Source organism: Lutzomyia longipalpis, chromosome 1 (assembly GCF_024334085.1).
Source record: "Lutzomyia longipalpis isolate SR_M1_2022 chromosome 1, ASM2433408v1".
NCBI classification, from domain to species: domain Eukaryota; kingdom Metazoa; phylum Arthropoda; class Insecta; order Diptera; family Psychodidae; genus Lutzomyia; species Lutzomyia longipalpis.
The window spans coordinates 13,406,522-13,427,055 of NC_074707.1; the positions used below are offsets into that span (position 1 = coordinate 13,406,522).

Genomic DNA, 20,534 nt, shown 5'->3' on the forward strand with positions numbered 1-20,534 from the left:
TTAAGCATTTCCTATCAATTCGCAGTCTCACCTGCTGACGAGTGCAAATTGTATTGTAGAGTTCATAAGACCAATCATTATTTTCTTCTTAAAGATAAGGTGAGATTTTTGCCCAAATGACGTGCATGGCTTTGAGGAGACTATCATGTGATGGGAAATTCTGTGTGTGTGGTTTCAGGTGAAAGATGGAACCCCATGTTCATCGCAGAGCTTCAACAAGTGCATCAATGGAATATGTCGCCCCGCTGGATGCGATAATGTTCTCAACTCAAAAGCAGTCTTGGGTTTGGCACTAATTAACTATTTGCAACCGGAAGGGGTGTATAGCTAATGTCGTCATTCAGCAACTTTTTCTGGAACTTCCTTCTCTTTCTCCTTCTGTCTTTTTTTTCTAAATTTTCTCTTCACAGAAGCAGCCAAAGATGCTATAGTTATACACCCCCTACGCGCCACAAACATCCCACTTCCTCTTTCATTCACAAAACTATCTCTTCTTTTTCTCTCAATAATTAACTTTACAGATAAATGTGGGATTTGCAAAGGGAAGAACGACACATGCGAAGATGTCTTTGGATCACTGAGTCATCAGCACTTCTCCGAAAATATCAGCAATCGATCGACGTTCTACTATCGAGTCACAACGATCCCCAAAGGATCGACGAATATCGAGATAACACAGCCTGGATATGGGGATGATCACAACTACATTGCCCTGATGGACGATCAGGGAAATTATTTGCTAAATGGAGAAAATCTCATAACACAATACCCCAAGACATTTGCCTACGCTGGCGTTACATTGGACTACAATGGAGCATATTCAGCCACAGAGCGCGTAAATTCAACATACGCGCGTCACTTGGAGCGTGATCTCATTGTGGAGGTCCTCTCAGTCCGTCCAATGGACCGGGAAATTAGTCAAAATCTCATTCAGTATTCATATTCAGCACCAAAGGCACCGTACCGTGTCGAGAAGAGCATTCCACAGGTCACATCCACCCCACTGTACAATCACCATCGAAATGTGATCCACTACGAGTGGAGGATGGGTGACTGGAACCGATGCAATCAGCTGTGCATTGGCCAGCAATCTAGGTCAGCAGTCTGCATTCAAATGGACACCAATACAATCGTTTCTGCAAATTACTGCCATGCTCAGCAAAAACCACAGGATGAGTATGAAGTGTGCAACACCGATTGTCGCCTAGAGTGAGTATCTTGTCCTCAACTATTTTTGCATTAATCATCAAATTCTTCCAGGAATTTATCACATTGAAAATTCCCAATGTCTTTTTTTCTTCTTCTTGGAATGCATCTTCTTAGTTGGGAACTCACAAAGTCAGATTGCTCAAAATCATGCGGGGATGGTGTTCGAACACTCAAATATATCTGCATCCAAGTCTACGTGCAATCATCGCAAAAGCATATCGTGGAAGAGTCTCATTGTCAGCACATGCCGAAGCCATCGACAATCACGTACGAAACTTGCCAAGGAGATTGTAAAGATGCCACGTGGACGTACGGTGGATGGGAACCGGTAAGAATTTTGTTTTTTTTTTGCATAAGAAAAAAGTTTCGCGTTTTCCTAAAATATTTTCTTCTATGTGGAGGAAATTGAGACATATAAAATCACTTTTAGGCAATGAAAGTGATTAGGGGAGAGCGGGGTTAAAAAAGTCACTTAAGGGTTTAGAAAAAGCTCAAAATATCATATTTCCCAAACAGATAAAGCGAAATGTATAGCTCAATTCTTTAGGATATTTCTTGCCCTACAACTCTTTCTCAGATCATTTTGTTCTATCTAGCTAGGAAATATGATATTTTAAGCTTTTTCCAAACCCTTAAGTGACTTTATTAGCCCCGCCCTCCCCTATAAGGTGAAATGATTAACGTGGTTGTGCCATAGATTCTGTAGAAGATAATTCTATCACCTAGAGTTTTCTTCTTACCTTTACGTTTGAACATTTTTTTAGGATCTAAGTTTTATGGAATTTTTTATTTAATTTAAATTTAAAAAAATAGTTTTTGGGATTATTTCTGTAAAGTAGTTATAGTTATTATGAAACCGCTTCAAAAATACATAATTGCTTAAAAGATTCCTTTTTCTTTTTTCTAATCTTTGGTGATATTGCTGAGTGAGAAAGTTATAAAAATCTTGAAAATTCTCTCTTTTTGTGTTTTCTTCATCTTCTTTCTTTCTCAGTTTCTTTTAAGTAATATAATGTGGAGCTTTCGTAGTGAAAATTATAAAGCTTTAAATCTTAGACAAGAAAATTATGGCACAGCCACGATTAACTTCGAAACAAGATCATAAAATCCTTCATTTGAAAATAAAATGTTATTTAAAAAAAAAACTTCCAATACGGATCTGTGAGAAAATTTAATATTTTTCTCACATTAAAATGAAAATGTTTTTATCAGTGTGATGTTCATTAACGCTTTAATCATTTATCTCTGTGACTTGAAGTTCTGGCGGAAGTACATTATATATACCAAGTTACCCCTCCTAACTCCATTTGCCACGCACATAATTATTGATTTTTTGTACAAAATTCATCAACTGTGAAATACCTTCCTCCGATCATATAGAAGAAAATTTGATCCCTTTGTAAATATTATCCCTTAAATCCCATAAATATTAAAGAAAAGTAAAAAAAAAAAGAAAAAAAAGAAACATTATCCTCTGTGTGTACAAAATGCTTCTCTCTGGACACTAATCATTTGTGGAAATAAACAAATAGTGCACGGAAACATGTGGAGGCGGATTGCAAAACCGATCAGCGACATGCTTATCACACATTGGTGGGTTTCCCATTGATGATAGCTACTGTAGAAATTTGGCCAAGGAAGATACGGTACGGAAATGCAATATAGAATCATGTCCGGAGTGGGCTTACGGGGAGGAGACACCGGTAAGAAATACTTTTCATTCTATGCCATACTCATTAATTGAGAAATGCACCCACGAAAAAAAATCATTCATTGGCCTTTATATGTGCAAAATTTTTTAATTGGCTTGCAGCTGTTTTTTTCTGTGTATTTCTTATCATTTTATCATGCGCCAAACAAAATCCATCATGTACACCTTTCTGTGGATCAGTGAGCTTTTTTGGTTTAAAAAAATGTTAATTTGAAAAAAATTATTGTAAAAAAAAAATCATCATGAGAGCTTTCTGTAAATGTTGACTATTTTTTTATTGCAGGTTTATTATTATTTTTCTCTTCCAAATTATTATTTCAACCCCCTCTCTAGATTTTCCGTAGAGGGATGATCTCGTTTGCTAAGTTGTGAATGTTCTCACTACTATTAATTTCATTATGATTTCAGTGTTCTGTTACCTGTGGTGAAGGCACAAGAACCGCAGTTATTTACTGCAAGCAAAATAATGCGATCGTCAATAGTGTTCTATGTCGAACTCCTCGTCCAGTTGCTGTGTATACGAATTGTACAATGCCTCCGTGTGCTGTGAAGGTATTCTTTCCCACGCAGGGACCCTTGCTTTTCATCCTTCCTGTTCATGATCCATTCTTTTAGCCAACACTGCGAGCTTTTTGCGATTTCTTTTTCTTGATTTCTTTCTATTTTTGATTTGTCTGTGGATTATTCTCTATTTAATGATTTTTAAGAGTTTGTTCAGGAAACTAAAAAACTTATGGCAAAAAATATGAACTATTAATTTTTCAAGAAAAAAAATGCAAAATGATTTTTTTTGCATGAGCTTGAAAGCTCTGTAAATTCTAAGCTTTTTTTTTTAAAAATAATATTAATCTTATTTGTCTGAAGCTTTTATTCTGGCGAAACAAGAAAAAACTTCTTTTGAATTTGCCAGAAATAAAGAAAAGAAATTCAGAGCTTTTGATTAAATTATTTTTAAACAAATATGGAGGCGTCTGGTTTTACCCGGCGCCTCCATTTCCTTTGTAAATCAACTAAAAATCATGGAATTGATAGACAACTGAAAATTTAAGATCCATCGCTTCTATTTCTTCTAAACACTAACTAGGTGTTAAATTAATGATGCCCAGTACCCGGCGCCTCCACTTGCCTTAAAATATATGTTTTTCTTTCACTTATGTCCATATCATGAAAGTAAATTTTAAAACAATCCCCACAAATTTTTTAAAGATATCAAGATTTTCCAAAAGTTTAACATTTTCTCTTTTACAAAATAAATTATTTCTTGAGAAAAAACTCATTTTAAACTAATTTTATTAAGGAAATCAATTAAAAGGGCTTAACTATGAATATTTTTTAAAGGTTTTGGACACATCTACGGTTAGCTATTTCAACTACGATCCCCCTTTCTATGGCCATCGAAGGGAGATGTATGAGGTCCAAAATGCAAGGCCATCTTCTACGCCAAGAAGTCTCTCCAGGGGATTAGTCCCGACAACGACAACAACAACCACCTTGGCTCCAATTATAAAGCTTTATCAGTGGCGTGCTAGTCTCTGGGGTCAGTGTTCTGTTTCCTGTGGCAGCGGTGGGATTCGCGTGCGAAATGTGAGGTGTTCCCTCAAGTCAGAGTCTGGTTACGAGTATGTGGCTGATACATTCTGCGATCCAGCACGAAAGCCAGTTACTCAATCTAGGTGTTCAGACATTCGATGCCCTGAGTGGAACTTTGGGATTTGGAGTGATTGCGGGGATGATTGTACACGGCGAAGGCATGTTATTTGCCAGGATCATCGAGGGCAGGTTGATGATAAATTCTGTCCTGCCAGTCTGAGGCCAGCACACAAGGAGAATTGCTGTCACTACCGATGGAGGAGCGTCTGGTCGACGGTTAGTCTCATATAACAAAGAATTTTTCATAAAACCTTCAGAAAATTATGCTCTTTTCTATGTTTTCTTGTTTTTAGTGTTCTGCAACTTGTGGTCATGGCATTCAGACGAGACAGAGGGTTTGCATGCGATTGATGCCACGATCGAAATCCAATCCTCGACCTATAAAGACTGGTAAACGCGTTGATCATCGCTACTGTACACCATCCGGTGCAGTTGTGACGTTCAAGAGACCAACCAAGCCGTGCAAGAAACTCTGCGACTTCCGATGGGAAACATCCCCGTGGTCAAAGGTGTGTATCATTCATTTCAATTCAATTTTTTCTTCATATTTTGGAGATAAAAAATGTAATTTTTTGTAAAAAAAAAATCAATATTTAGTGCACTGCTGGCTGTGGAACAGGGATCACCATGAGGAATGTAACTTGCACAAATGGCAGGATAGTTTCTCCAAGTGAATGCAGTGGAATCACACCAAAGCCAGTGAGTGTGAAATACTGCGAAGGAAGGAGTCATTGCTCATGGAAGCTCACGAAAGCAAAGAATGTAAGTTTGAATGATTTTTTTTATTGAACGTTCCCAAGAAATAATCGAATTGTTTGTTTCTTCAGTGTACGTGCGGTGGGTACATGAAGAGAAGGTCCATCTGTATGGACACACTGAGAAATATGCGATCAAATAGCTGCCCCCATAGCGATCGCCCACCGATAAAACATCGCTGCCAACCACCACCAAATTGTTCCTGTCGCAGTATTCAGCATCACACGGGCACGCGGAGTGATGGGGAGTACATGGTGAATGTGCGAGGGCGTGAAGTGAGTATTTACTGCCATCGGATGAATACAACAACACCACGGGAGTATCTCACGCTCAAGATGGGTTCCACGGAGAACTACTCCATGTATTATGAGAAACGCTCGAAGGATAGATCACAGTGCCCCGATAGCATACACCACATGTTCACGGATGAGACAATCCCATCGGGGGTTACGCGATACAGCAAGGTACGCCTGAATCTGCACACTCTTCAGGTGATCAACGACGATTTCGCCTTCACCCACACATCTGGACACACGCAGCCCTTCGCATCGGCCGGGGACTGCTTCAGCATCACAGGGCGCTGTCCGAAGGGGGTGTTCTCCGTGAATCTCGAGGGTACGGGATTTAGAATACGACCGACTACACAGTGGGAGACCAAAGGACAAAATTCCGCCATAATTTTCCATCAAAATCTCGAGCCACCGTACTTCAAAGTCATCGCCAGGTGTGGTGGCTACTGTGGCAATTGCTTCTCATCCAAGAATCAAACACTGTCCCTAGATGTTCTGTAGAATCTTGTCTCCAGCTCATCCTGACTTTTTATCATTGTAAGGTAAAGAATATTTTTTTATTTTAAAAGCTTGATTGAAGATTTGATATAAAAGTTTTTTTTTTTCAGAAGCTTCTTCCATAGTCTTCACACGGAAGGAGTGCTTTTATCATTGATCTATTGGCTGCTCCATTTTCCGGAGTGGTAGATTCAATGATGGGTGAAACCTACTCACACAGTAATTTTGCCATAACCCGGATACTGGCTAGAAAAGCACACGACTACCGGATGATGGGTCATGCGACGGGGGAGTGTGCAAAGGGAAAACACATCGTCCAATCAACAGTTTTCTTCTACTCAATCGCATCCCTGTGAAATGTGCATTTCCGGTGTGAAACTTTCCTACGTCAGTCTGTGGGTACGCTTTGATGTAAATTCGGTAATTTCTTATTATAGATGAGGAATATACATAATTAATAAGATATAAGCTTTATTATAAAAAAAAAATGCGTTATTTATACATTTTGTGATATGTCTTTTTTTCACATGAGAGACGAAATTTTATAATTAACTGTATTAGTGAGAAAACATTAAAAAAAAAACAAGAAATTGGAAGCAGAAAAAATGGGGAAAATTTTTATGAAAATTGGAAAAAAGTACAAAACAATTAATTTAAGAATGAAAAAAAGATTTTTTCAGTTATTCATGGAGGTGTAAAAAACAATTTAAATACTTCCGCCATATTTTTTAGAAAAATTTTGTGGAGAAAAATAATATAAGAAATTGTTCCGGCTTATTGTTTGAAAGGATCTGAAATCAAAATTTTATTTATTGGATTTTTTTCTACATTATTCTACACCTAATGAGCACTTGAATAAAAAAATAAATTTTTCAAAAAGTTGATTACAAATTTTTAAAAAACAAAACCTGAAGAATTATTTTCGTATTGCTCTTGGGACACCCTATGTAACTCGAATTAAAATACTCAACTTCCACGAAAAAATATTAAGCTGCCGTGTTAAGAGATATTTTTAAAGAAAATCTAAAATATACTTTGAGAGACCAATATACTAAATGAAACTCATAAAACGTAAAAGATTCTTCCCATTTTCCTTATTGTCTTTTTTACCCTTTTTACACATTAAAAATATTTGAAAAAATATCTTCAAATGTGTAACGTAAAAAATGTAATAATTTTTATATAAATGATTACGTTCAATAACTGCCGTATTTTATTAAGTCCAGAATTAATATGAATTTTTTCTAGTAGAATAAATTGTATTCTTTAAACGAAGCGGAAGGAGATTTTTAGAAAAGAAGTTAAAATTACAAAAAAAAATGTTTAAAAAAAAGTTCGCCCACAGTTAAGTCTTTCTTATGTTTCAGCAGCTAATTTATTGATCTAAAAAAATGCATTTATGTTTTTTTTATTAGAGAAAAATTACCCCAAAGGAAATTACGCGAACATACCCTTGAGATCTCCTTTTTTATGATTTTACTATATTGAAGAAGAAACATCCCCATTATGTTTTTCAATACAACCAGTGCCTGATTTTTCTGTGGGAACACATCGCAATTTCTCGTATAGTGGGCGCACAATAAAGCCGAATAATTTTCAGTCAACACAGAAAAAGGAAATTGTGAAAAAAGTAGCGATAATAGTGCTTTTTGTAAAATTGTAATAATTAACGTATTTATCCATTAGATTTATTTTATTATAAATTAATTAAGAAAATATATTTTTAGCTTTTAGTGAAGCTTTAAGTCAGTAGAACAATTTTGCACAAGCATTCATCAATTCAATTTTCTTTCATTTCAAAAGTTATGTGCAATTTTATGCTGAGAATGAAGTGAGTTTTAATCATTTCTAATTCAACATAATTTAATTGGTTCGCAATTTACAGCACTGGAATCTCATAAAGATTTATAGAGAGTATATAAAATGTAAAATTTGCTCTGTACTCCGTATACATCTCTCATCCATGACATTAAATTAAATAATATCGATACATTGTGCTTGTTGATGGATGTTTGAGGTGAAATTTTGATAGAAAAAATTGGGGAGAAGTTTGGGGACTTTTCTGTATTTTTTTGAATGTGAAAAATACATAAATTCAGAAAGGAACGAAGGGAAACTTCTCTCAATCGTATATGTAGTGTAGATGAATGTAATATTAATAGTATTTGAGTAAAAAATCAATAAAAAATATTTAAAATGAACATTTTACTTTTATTTTCTTGCCCAACATTGGAGACATCACTCGTTGTTTTTTTTAACCCTTTAACGTCTAACGTGAAACATAAAAACATTGAAACATGCGCTTTTTTATCGCGATTTTTATTCTATCAATTTTTTTAGAGGACTTTTCTCACTCAGAACGTCTTCTTTGACCCCTTATGCGTGAATTTGATGCATTTGTAACATGGAAAAACAATTACATTCATAAATTATTGAAAAAATAAAATGTTTCACGTTTGGGTCAGCGTATGACCCAAAAAAACTTTAGGTAAAGGTTAACTTATTAATTTTAGGAGAGGGCGGCCTTATTCTTACTTATGAAAAATTTTCAATTATTTATTTTCCAGTCCTTCCGATCTTTCAATGAACATCTAAAAATTATATAAATCAAGATTGTTGAGGAGAAATGTATAAATTAGCTTTGTTTGTCTTCAACATTCTCAAGGTGATGTATTATTGTTTCAAAGCATTTGTGCATGAAATATGTGTGAGCTTTTATCGCAAGGAACTATTCAATCTCATAGAGTTCTAACTAACCGCCACACCACAGATTTGTCAATAAAATAAAATAACTTTTTTTCATTGTTTATGTAGAACCGTTCATTTTTTTCTCTGAATATTTAAATATCCCAGAAGACATTGAAAAGAAAATTCTAGTAGTAAATCAGTTTTTTTTTAATATCCCTTGACCAATATTTATGGTTTTCGAGAAAAGTCGCGAGTAAATAGAAACTTGAGATTTATTTTGTTGTCATATCTAAGCAAAAAGTTCAACACCCAGAAAATGCTGAGACACTGAGAAAAAAAATTAAAAGAGATACCGAGCGATTTTTATGCTTTTTATTGTGCTACTATGGCTACAACGTTGAAATCTAGAAAAAAATCAGTATCCTGATGATCCTGATATTTTTTCCTAACATCTTTTTATCACTTCGTTTCACTCTGCATTTGGTAGGGGAGACCGGGGTTAAAAAAGTCACTTAAGGGTTTAGAAAAAGCTCAAAATATCATATTTCCCAAATAAATAAAGCGAAATGTATAGTTCATTTCTTTAGGAAATTTACTGCCCTACAACTCTCTCTCAGATCATTTTGTTCTATCTAGCTAGGAAATATGATTTTTTAGGTTTTTTCCAAACCCTTAAGTGACTTTATTAGCCCCGCACTCCCCTATTTGCTATTTTTTGTCTTTTTCTCTGAAGGGGAATTACAAAAGATTTCAGGATTCTTTTTTCCCCAAAAAACGTAAGAACCATTAAGAAATAAGAAAGAATTCTTTTTTCCTAGGAAATATTGAAAAATTTTCTCATTCAAATATTGAGATTTTAGTGATTTTCTTCTCATTTTTGTGCATAATTCACATAATTCAACATTCATGTAAATACTCAAAGCGCTCAAACCTTAATTTTTCTTTTTCATTCATTCTCAAGCATTCTCAAGTTAGAATATAAAATCTCCCATAAAGAAAGATTCTGAGTTCTGACGCCAATTCTGACTCACTAACACCGCACATTGTCTCGGTTGAAAATCACGATTAGGGCTGACACCAACTTTGATTGTTTGGAGACAATTAAAAGAAATTAGTCGGGCTGGAAAATTGTTTTCTCACAGCAGAAAGCACTTTTACAAGAGATTCCCTTGTATTGCAATAAATCCACCGCAGAAAAGTGCTTTGAGTTAAATGAACCACGTCGTAAATAACATACGACAGCATCAAAGGACAGAGCTGCAATTTGATAACATTATTCTCCCATGAAAAAATATTATTAATAATGTTTCGTGATTAATCTCTCTCTCAACGTGAAGCTTTTTTTTGTTGTATTTGAAATTCTCTCATGCTTCGAATAGAAGAGAAGATTGGAGGGAAAAAAATAATAAATAAAAAGAGAAGATTTTCTTCGTGGGATTTTCCCTGAATTCACTCCTGAACATTATCATTTCCCCATGCTCATCTCCACATGGGACACTTTTTTGTGTGCCACTCCAAAGAGGGGGAGTTATCATTTTTTTTTCTACTCAACACATTGGAGATTTTTTTTGCTGTGCAACATCGTGAATTGAATTTTATTAGTAAGCACGCGATTTTAGATCTCTGTCGTTGAGAGTCATCTCCACTGAGAACAAATCATCTCATTTCTCTCTGGCTCTTCCGCAAAAGGTGATCGTTTGTGCTCCTAAGCTTTTCCGCTGCCGGGCTTTTTCCACGCACGCAAAGTGCTGCCAGTTATTTTATATCGAAAAAAAAATTCGCTTTCTGCCCCAATCACCTGTGACCCGGACTGTGTGGCAAAAAAAATTTAAATATTTGGTGAGGTACAGCCATATAGTGGTGGAATGATAAACGATTGTGTGACAACAAAACGTTCCACGAAGAGCCTTGCAGAGACATAATACACAAATTGTTTGCCAGTGGATTTTAGTGATAAAAAAGCATTATCCGCCTTTTAATTACATACTCGCAAATCTGTCTCTTGGAGTCTCCTGACCTCTCATTGCATGATCTCTGGGGTGAAAAAGTGGTGAAGTCAGAGGAAAAATAAGTATTTTGTAGCATCTTCATGGGTTCGGTGGTCGTTGCAAATGCGTAAAGTGAAGTAAATGTGAACAAAAAGAGGAAGAAAATTCGCAGCTTGAGACGCTAAAAAATTGACTACAAGTAGCTGATACATTGAGAAAATCTGTAAAGCATTCGTGATCTCGTTACCTTGACATTGGTGCTTGTCGTGTGCATGCAAAGTGCCGCCAAGTAGAATTCTCTCGGTGAAAACCACGCGAGCTTTTTTTTTTTGCACGGAAATAGAATCAGTGAGAGTGAGAGCCAGGAAATGCCCGATGTGGATAGAATGCTTGAAAAGTGTGGCGACTTTGGGCGCTACCAATTTTTCTTGCTCTCCCTCTTTGCCGTGGTCAATGTACTCACATCCTGGCACTACTATTCCCAGACAATAATAAGTGTTGTCCCCGATCACTGGTGCTCTACCGAAGCCACCCAGAATCTCTCAATTAGCCAACTGAGGGAGGTTTTCTCCACCTACGATGATCCATTTTGCTCCCGAATGGTCAATGAGGAATTCTTTCCCAACATCTGGATGGAGGGACATTCCGAAAGGCGACGACAGTGCGAGGAGTGGATCTATGATCGAGACTATGGGTACCAGAGCATGACGAGTGATGTAGGTTTATGCTAACTAAAAAAAAAGGAAAGAAGTAACTTTTCACATTTTCATTTTCATCGAATTAATGGGAATAGAAAACAGTGGTGTGGCCAGAAAGGATGTTTAGTTGATTATAGAAGTTAAATTGTGGTTCAGATTTTTTCCTTTCATGGTTAAAATAAATCATTCTGTTCTACATAAAAAATTCCAAAGAAAAATGTTAGGAAAAATCGTTAAAAAACTAAAAATTTTTTTTTATTATTTTTTTTTAAAAACTTCATCACCTTCATCCCCTTCATCACTATGGCAAAAAAATATCACAGTGCTCAACAACGAGAGTTATATGCACTGTTTAAGAAAAAAATTTAAAAAAAAATCTTAAATCACTCAATTGTATAATTGTTACTTTTTCTTGTGCTAAAAGCACATTTATTTCATACAGAATTCACGAAGCTCGCCGGTTTTAACCTAGGGGAACATTTTGGGCATTTTTTTTACATAAATTCATTTTGGGAGCCATGTTTGATTCTACTCACTCTATTTTTTGTCTTCACATTAGTCATTAACCTCTAGCTTCGTTCCTTCCTACGCATCAGGCTTTTCCTACAACATTAATTCTTCTATTAGTTTATACTACTTTACCTTTACTTACTAAATTGCTTTACCTTAAGTTTCTTCTTGTAAATTTTTCCACAAAATTCAATCAAACAATCAAACAAGCTCCTCTCAACTCCACTTCTCATGACCGAATGGCTTCCCTATGCTTCTTCTTATTTTTTCTTACATTGTTCTTCTTCTTCTTATTCAAAAATATTTCATGTTTAACTTAAATTCTAACATTTCTCCCCCACGGTGCGTGAAGCACCCACATCGAGGGGTACAATTTTTGCAACTGGACGCCGGTATGTTCCTTTTGACGTCTGTACCTCCACAGTACGTACTCGTCCATCTGCACCTGGCATCACGTCTACTATACGGCCCAACGGCCAATGCCCTCTTGCTTCTCTTTCATCACTGATCAACACTACATCTCCGATTTGAATGGGTTGCTGCTTCTCGTTCCACTTTGACCTTCGTGCTAGTTCAGGGAGATATTCCCTAGTCCACCGTTGCCAGAACATGTCCGCGAGCCGTTGAGATTTTCTCCAAGGGCGTCGAGAAATCATATCTGCATCCGAAAACTCCCCAAGTGGATTTAGCTCTCTCTCATGGCCGTGGATCAGCTGATTTGGCGTGAGAGCAGTCTCGTCTTGTGGATCGATCGATACAAACGTCAAGGGTCTGTTGTTCATCATGTATTCAATCTCCGTGAACAGTGTCTTGAGGATCTCATCTGTCGGAGTACGCTCCTTCAAAATCACATCCAGAACCCGTTTTACCGTCCCAATCAGGCGTTCCCAACTACCCCCCATATGCGGAGCGGCGGGTGTGATGAAATGAAATTTCACTCTCTCTTTCAACAAATACTCACGGATCTGCTCATCGTCAATTGCTTCCACGGCTTTGCGCATCTCCACGGAAGCTCCACGCAAATTGGTTCCATTGTCACAGTAAATTTTCTCAATGGGTCCACGGCGATCCATGAATCGTCGGATTGCCATAATGGCACTGCTGGTGGTCAGACTGTGGGCAATTTCCAAGTGCACAGCTCTACTAGCCAAGCAAGTAAAGATGACACCCCAGCGCTTCTCTCTACGACGGCCTACAGCCACATTGAATGGCCCAAAATAGTCCATTCCGGTGTTAACAAACACAAAACGACTTTCTGTAACACGCACGGGAGGTAGCGGAGCCATCTCCGGCACACGGGGGCGCGCTCGACGATTCTTGCAATACTGACAGTCTGTCCATGAACTTCGCACTGTAGCTCTCATCTGTGGTATGTAGTATCTCTGTCTCAGGGAGTTCAAGACTTGCTCACGCCCATTGTGTCTGTGCTTAAGATGCGCATCCATCACTATCAACTTTGTCACATAATGTTTTGGGGGAAGTATGATGGGAAGTCTCCCCGGAAATGGACTGTTAATCAAACGGGACTGCATGCGTAGAACACCATCAGTATCACGGCTTGGTGACAGACCGTGAAGTAGGCTCTTCTTGTCTGTTCTTTCCTCCATTGCATAACCTCTCTGAGCCTCTTTGATCCACTCCGTTTCAGCCCATGCAATGTCTTCCACATCAATACGTGGGGGCTCCCCCACGTTATTCTCTCCACGGATTCTCTTTTCACGACACTTTTTGAGCCATAGCATAGCACAAACTTTCACTCGCGCAGTTGCTCTCAGCAAACGCCACCAACTGGAGAATCTCATTTCGTCCGGAAGTAGGGGATTCCGAACAATCTCGCTCACTTTTGCTACCACTGGCAGCATCTCAGAATCATCACTATCTATTCCCTGTGTTGTTTCACTTGGCCACTCACTTTCGTCACTTTTGAGAAATTCGGGTCCGCAGAACCACATGGAATTCGAAGAAAAGTCACAATTATTAGCCCTGGTGGCCAAATCAGCTGGGTTTTGTTTTGACGGCACCCACTTCCAAGATTGTACACAACTGTCCTCTTCGATCTCAGCCAAACGATGTGCCACGAACGGCTTAAACCTTCGGGTGTCACTGCGGATCCATGACAGTACTGTCATCGAGTCTGACCAATAAATCACTCTATCAATGGGCATCTCTAGAGTGTCTTTCACAGTTTTGCCCAATCGCGTATTCAAAACTGCCGCTTGCAGCTCCAGACGTGGAATTGTCAACTTTTTGATCGGGGCTACGCGAGCACGAGCCGTCACAAAGGCCACATCTACTCCCTCTGGATGAATAAATCGCAAGTAGGCCACAGCTGCAAATGCTTTCTCACTCGCATCTCCAAACAGATGAAGTTCTATCGCTTCTGCACGGATACGATTTGGTGAGTAGTGACGTGGCACGCGTACTTTCTCAATCTCTTTCAATTCTACCACGAACTTCTTCCACTGATTGAACAATTCGCCGCTAATTTCAGTGTCCCATCCAATCTTTGCTCGACAAATCTCCTGGAGTATCATCTTTCCCTTCACTACAAACATGGCAATAAATCCCAAAGGATCGAATATCGACATGATGAGCCGAAGGGCTTCTCGCATCGTGGGTGTCTTTTCTCCAGAGAGAATATCGGGTGGTACACGGTGGAAATTCGTAGAAAAGGTAAACACGTCTTCGACTTTCATCCATTGCATACCGAGCACCCTTTCTACCGAACTGTCCTCAAATTTTACCGCAGCTGGGCTGAGATAATCTGCTGGAAGTCCCTCCAACACTTTCTCATCGTTGGCGCACCAATTTACCATCTGGAAACCTGCTGCACCGAGCACTTCAATGATGTTCTGTACTAGCTCTTTTGCTTCCTCCAGGGTGTCGCAAGTTCCAAGGTAATCGTCACAATACATGTGATAGAGAATTTCCCAGACAGCTGCCGGATACTTCTCCCTGAACGCTTCAGCGTTAACATTCTTCACGTACCCGGCGAGAGTAGGCGAGCAGCTAGAGCCAAATGTCAACACAGTTAGCTTATACTCACGTGGTTCGCCTTCTCTGTCCATTCCTCTCCACAAGATCCTCTGGTGATTTTGCTCTACCAGCCTCACTTTCACACGGTGGAACATTTCCCGTATGTCACCAACGAATGCATACTTTCCCCTCCGGAAATTCATGAGAATCGCCGGAAGTGGAATCAAAAGATCTGGACCCTTCATAACAAAGTCATTCTGTGAAAATCCATGTGATTTTGCTGCACAATCATACACTATCCGGGCTTTGTTCTTCATCGGATTCACTACAGGAAAATGTGGGAGGTACCACACTTTCTGTTCCGGTAGTTTCTTATCTTCGTCGGTAAGTGGCTGCAAATATCCCTTCTGAATATGCTCCGACATCTTTTCACAGTACACTTGGGCTAGATCCGGATCTCTGTCCAGCTTTTGCTCAAGCTTAAGCAAGCGACTCATCGCAGCTGGGCGGGACAATGGTACCTCAGGAGGCTGTCCATCTTTCCACAGAAGACCTACTTCGTATCTACCATCTTCAGTCTTCTTTGTGGTCGACTCCATAATCTTCAAGCACTTCTTATCTTCTCTAGACACTGCATTTTCGACCATGTGCTTCACACCAAAGTCCTCGGTAGTAAATGACTGCTTGACCATATTGTAAATCTCATCTACTCTCTCGATTGCAGTGCACGCATACTCCACGGGTGTTGGCGGACCGCGTCCAGTTCTACCCATGGCTATCCATCCAAGCCACGTCCTGATCAAATAGGGTGCATTCCAAGCACCGTGGATGACTTCTCTAGCGGTGATTAGCGCCACGTTATCCACTCCAATGAGAATCTCAGGTTCGGCATCGTACATGGGCTCAACAGGACGTTGGGACATGTATCGCCAGTCTTGCGCAAGAGCTGTCACATCTGTGGTCTGTTTCGGCAAAGACATTGCAACTACGGTGCGGGCACCCTTCACTGTAAATTCTTTTGCGCGATCAAACGTTCCTTTTACCCTGAATTCCACCATTTGAGAATCATTCTCACTCTGTGACGCTGCATTCGCTCCCTGGTACACTAGTGGCATCACCGGCCCGGACAAACCCATCTTCCTCGCCAAACTGGCCTTGATCATCGTGATTGAGGATCCATCGTCTAGGAAGGCGAATGTCTTGAATGTCCCATGAGGCCCCGTCACAAACACGGGGATGATTTTCATGAGAATCGTATTTGCTGAAGCCGAATACATTGTGGTGTTCACTTGAGGCACTACTTCATTTGGCGGAGCAGTTGAAGGAGCTGGAGTAGGTTGTGGTCTCTCTGTCGGCGTGTGTAGAAGTTCATGATGCTTCCTTCCACAACCATCTATCGAACACCTTGTCTTTCGTCGGCATTCTGCTACTGGATGTCCCTTCATTAGGCACAAAAAGCACAGACTTCTATTCATAATCAACTTGCGACGATCTTCGAGCGCCGCTTGCACTAGATGTGGACAATTATTTGCGAAGTGGCCTTCCTCATCGCAAATATTGCACGTCTTCTTCTTCACTTCTGATGTCGTCATCACTTTCTGCTTTCTTCCGTCCTTCTGATTTTTCTGATTCGGCTTCCCTTTCTCTGGTGCTTTCCCAGTAGACAACTTATCTCTGGATTGGATGATGCGCTTCATTGCGGCCTCAGCCTTCTTGTTCAGGAACTTCACTAGCACATCCAAATCTCCGAACCCACCACTTGTATCTGTTTCTGACCACTGGATCTTCATATTTGTAGGAAGCTTCTCGACAATTTCCCAAATCAAATGGGGATTTTCTTTGTAACTTGTTCGCCCCATAATCTCCAAGGATGCCATCAGATTCTCCACTGCACTCGCAAACTTCATCACTGATTCAGGGTCCTCTTCTCTAACTGCAGGAAGCTCCCTGACCTTCTCGAGCATAGACATCACAAGGAATTCGGGACGCCCAAATCTCTTCTCAAGTACATCAAGGATACGCGGTACATTCTTGCTGTCGTACAAAAGGAATTGCACGGCTTCTCTTGCGTCACCCTTGAGGCACTTGTCCAATCGCGTAATATCTTCTGTGGGTGTAAAGGCACATGCAGCAGAGGTGCTTCGCCACCAATTGATGAAGCCTGGCCATTCACGGAAGCTTCCGTCGAATTGCTTCACCTCTCTCGTCAACGTCTGTCGTGCCATAAACATCTGCATGTCTGACACGTACCTCTCTGTCGGCCTGGGAACTTCTGGAACAACTGGGGCTGGCTGTTCTTCCAGCTGAGGCTTCTCTTCTAACTGGGGCCCCTCTTGCACTTTCCCAACCGGCTCATCATCATCAAAATCATCGTCGACTCTATACGCCACCACGGGAGTCTTTTTGTGGGGAATCGGTGTGGAGGTCTTCATGTGAAGGTTTTCCATGGCCTTTTGCTTCTCTAGCTGCGCAAGACGCAACTTCATTCTTGTCTCTGTGATCTCCAAGTCTAGTATACTCTTCTCCACAGGTACCATCTTAAGCTCTTGCTCATTCTCTTTGCCAATGGACTCCTCCGTAAATCCCCGAAACTTCTCATCTTTTGGCGGAGACTCCTGTCCCGCCGTCTCACCTTTGTTCTCACCTCCCGGGGGCGTCCTCAACATCTTCGCACAATAATAACTCCCAAATAGAGTTAAAAGAATGTTACTTTTTCTTGTGCTAAAAGCACATTTATTTCATACAGAATTCACGAAGCTCGCCGGTTTTAACCTAGGGGAACATTTTGGGCATTTTTTTTACATAAATTCATTTTGGGAGCCATGTTTGATTCTACTCACTCTATTTTTTGTCTTCACATTAGTCATTAACCTCTAGCTTCGTTCCTTCCTACGCATCAGGCTTTTCCTACAACATTAATTCTTCTATTAGTTTATACTACTTTACCTTTACTTACTAAATTGCTTTACCTTAAGTTTCTTCTTGTAAATTTTTCCACAAAATTCAATCAAACAATCAAACAAGCTCCTCTCAACTCCACTTCTCATGACCGAATGGCTTCCCTATGCTTCTTCTTATTTTTTCTTACATTGTTCTTCTTCTTCTTATTCAAAAATATTTCATGTTTAACTTAAATTCTAACAATAATTTTTGGCTAAGCTTTTCATTTAGATTATTTTACATTTCTTGAAGATGAACCTTTAAAAATTAAAAATTATTGACTAAAACTTAAATTTTTCTCAACGATGAATTTGCTTTAAAATCTTGTAGAAATTGAAAACAAATATTTTTTAATCTGCTTGAAAAGGGGAAAGTTCTGTCTCTCGCAACGATTAATTCTAAGTACAAGCAAAGGGTAAATTCGCCTGACAAAGTATTTGCATTAAAAAATATTTTTTTCGATTATGAAATGAATTTAAATTGAAAGTAATTTCATTGTAAATTAAGTAAAAAATTAATCAAATTTTAAAGGAAGTGAGAACTTTAATAAAACAGAATTTTTAAATTAATTCACTCTATACATGAAGATGGAGGCGCCTGGTAATCACCGGGCGTCTCCATTTCATAATACTGGAAAGATTGAAACCATCATTTTTAAATTAATATAGTTGATTATGGTTTATTTAATTTTAATTACGTACAATTTACAATTCCAAGTAATGGTTAGGAAAATGAGAAAAGCGTGAAAAGTCAAAAAAAAACGTCCGCCTCATAATAAAAAGAATACTTTTTTTTGCTTATAACGAATAAAGCACGTGATTATTTTATTGCTTATCATTCAATTAATTTGCATGTGTTTTGAAATCTTTTTTTTTCCGGAGAGAGTTTTTTTTTAATCAATATAGAATTGATATTCATGATTTTATGTAATTTGCAATTAATTTTTATTAATTTCCTTTTTTTTTTTTTTACTATTTTCAGTTAAACTGGGTTTGCGAATCAGCGTGGAAATCGACGTTAGGGCAGTCAGTTTACTTCATTGGATCAGTTGTTGGGACGCTGATCTTTGGGATTCTAGCTGATAAAATTGGGCGATTGCCTATTCTTGTTATAGCCAATTGTGCCGCTCTTCTGGGCAATGGAGCAACAATCTTCTCAACATCCGTGCCTTCCTTTTGCATTTGCCGCTTCATATCTGGCCTCGCAACGGACAGCAATTTCGTGATGATGTACATCCTGGTGATGGAATACATCCGTCCATCGATGCGTACCTTTGGGCTGAATATCTGCATCGGCATTTTCTACTGTTTAGGCTCAATGGTGACACCGTGGATTGCTGTGGCCGTTGGCAATTGGAAGGTCTTCCTCATGGTGACATCTCTGCCCATCGCAATCATTCCTGGCTTCTATTTCATCCTCCCCGAAAGTGTTCATTGGCTGATATCAAAGGGAAACGTTGAGGGTGCCATCAGTTGCTTCCGTCGTGTGGCAGCCTTCAATAGGAAGCATATTGATGAACAGATGATTCGGGACTTCAGGAATGAATGCATCAATCAGTCAACTGGATGTGAGAAGAAATATCAGGCGAATCTCTTTGATTTATTCAAAACACCTCGATTGCGACGGAACACATTTATCCTGTTTTTCAAATCGTTAGTAAGGCTTTTGATCCTAAACTCCATATGATGTGGCAGTGAGGAAGATTTTCTTTCCAGGATGGTCATAACACTTTGCTACGATTCCATCTCGAGGAACGTCGAAGGACTGGGCCTGTCGCCCTTTATCCTCTTCTCTCTCAGTGCAACAGCCATCTTCCCCGCATGTCTTGTCCTCTGGGCACTCCAGGATAAGATTGGACGCAAAGCAATGGCATCGAGTTCTCTCCTTATTAGTGGGATCTTCACCACGTGCACTGGAATAATTTTGGCTTATCAGAAAAATTCCGCCACAATGTCCGTTGCACTCCTGGCCACTCTTGCTGTTATCGGGAGGTTCGGTGTCACGGTAGCGTACAACTCTAGTGCTCAATATGCAACAGAGTTGATTCCCACGTGTGTAAGAGCACAGGGAGTGAGTGCTGTTCACGTGGCAGGATATGCTGTAACATTCTTCAGCACATTCATCCTCTACTTGGTAATAAGCAGCATTAATTCTTTTTTTCTTTAACAATTCACTAACAACATTTGGAATTTTTTCTTCAGGCACATTACTTCAAGCCACTACCTTCCTTAATTCTCGGAGGATTGTCTCTAGCAGGAGCCTTGCTGTGCCTCTTCCTCCCGGAAACTCTCAATCGAACCATTCCCGCTACAATTGAAGAAGGTGAACGATTCGGCATCGGCGAACGTTTCTTCCATTTCTCATGCTTTGAGAAATCTTCCACTTCCGACAATACGAGCACTGTTACAACATTAGACACATAACACATTGTTTAGGTGATTAAAAGTATTTTATTAATCTGGGATTTTAATTCTTAATAAAAAGAAAATCAAGAATATAACGACAAAACGTTACAACATAGAATTTAAATTTAAATTCAACAAAGGGCGTCTGTGAAACATTTCTTGTTTCTTTCCACGCGCCAAAAATTATGCAAATCTTTTTATGAAAATTATCAGTT

The 20,534-nt window shown here is 39.1% G+C and overlaps 2 protein-coding genes across 14 annotated transcripts in view; both read left to right on the forward strand.

The window, feature by feature from the left end:
* Window positions 1-8,315, forward strand: part of LOC129790859 (A disintegrin and metalloproteinase with thrombospondin motifs 20) — a 64,530-nt gene extending 56,215 nt beyond the window's left edge. For 4 of the 10 annotated variants that reach the window (XM_055828704.1, XM_055828696.1, XM_055828713.1 and 1 more), the window contains exons 15-25: window positions 26-99; window positions 179-284; window positions 522-1,209; window positions 1,324-1,537; window positions 2,742-2,912; window positions 3,329-3,472; window positions 4,259-4,786; window positions 4,864-5,079; window positions 5,168-5,332; window positions 5,398-6,158; window positions 6,225-8,315. In XM_055828704.1, coding sequence (XP_055684679.1) covers window positions 26-99; window positions 179-284; window positions 522-1,209; window positions 1,324-1,537; window positions 2,742-2,912; window positions 3,329-3,472; window positions 4,259-4,786; window positions 4,864-5,079; window positions 5,168-5,332; window positions 5,398-6,117 — 3,026 coding nt within the window. In that variant the 3' untranslated portion in view covers window positions 6,118-6,158; window positions 6,225-8,315. The remainder of the gene's footprint in view (window positions 1-25; window positions 100-178; window positions 285-521; window positions 1,210-1,323; window positions 1,538-2,741; window positions 2,913-3,328; window positions 3,473-4,258; window positions 4,787-4,863; window positions 5,080-5,167; window positions 5,333-5,397; window positions 6,159-6,224) is intronic. The other 6 variants (XM_055828670.1, XM_055828678.1, XM_055828721.1 and 3 more) reach the window with 6 other exon arrangements.
* A 1,325-nt stretch (window positions 8,316-9,640) lies between these two features.
* Window positions 9,641-20,426, forward strand: LOC129791000 (organic cation transporter protein-like). Of its 4 annotated transcripts, none has more exons than XM_055828899.1 (5): window positions 10,322-11,144; window positions 11,276-11,506; window positions 18,896-19,566; window positions 19,630-20,047; window positions 20,116-20,426. In XM_055828899.1, exons 2-5 carry the CDS (start codon window positions 11,390-11,392, stop codon window positions 20,335-20,337), a joined length of 1,428 nt encoding a protein of 475 aa, XP_055684874.1. In that variant the 5' UTR covers window positions 10,322-11,144; window positions 11,276-11,389; the 3' UTR covers window positions 20,338-20,426. The 4 variants fall into 4 exon arrangements, with proteins under 4 accessions (XP_055684849.1, XP_055684874.1, XP_055684857.1 ...); XM_055828882.1 differs by lacking the exons at window positions 10,322-11,144; window positions 11,276-11,506 and adding exons at window positions 14,313-14,396; window positions 14,490-14,671; XM_055828874.1 differs by having other exon boundaries at window positions 9,641-11,506.
* The last annotated feature ends 108 nt before the right edge of the window (window positions 20,427-20,534 follow it).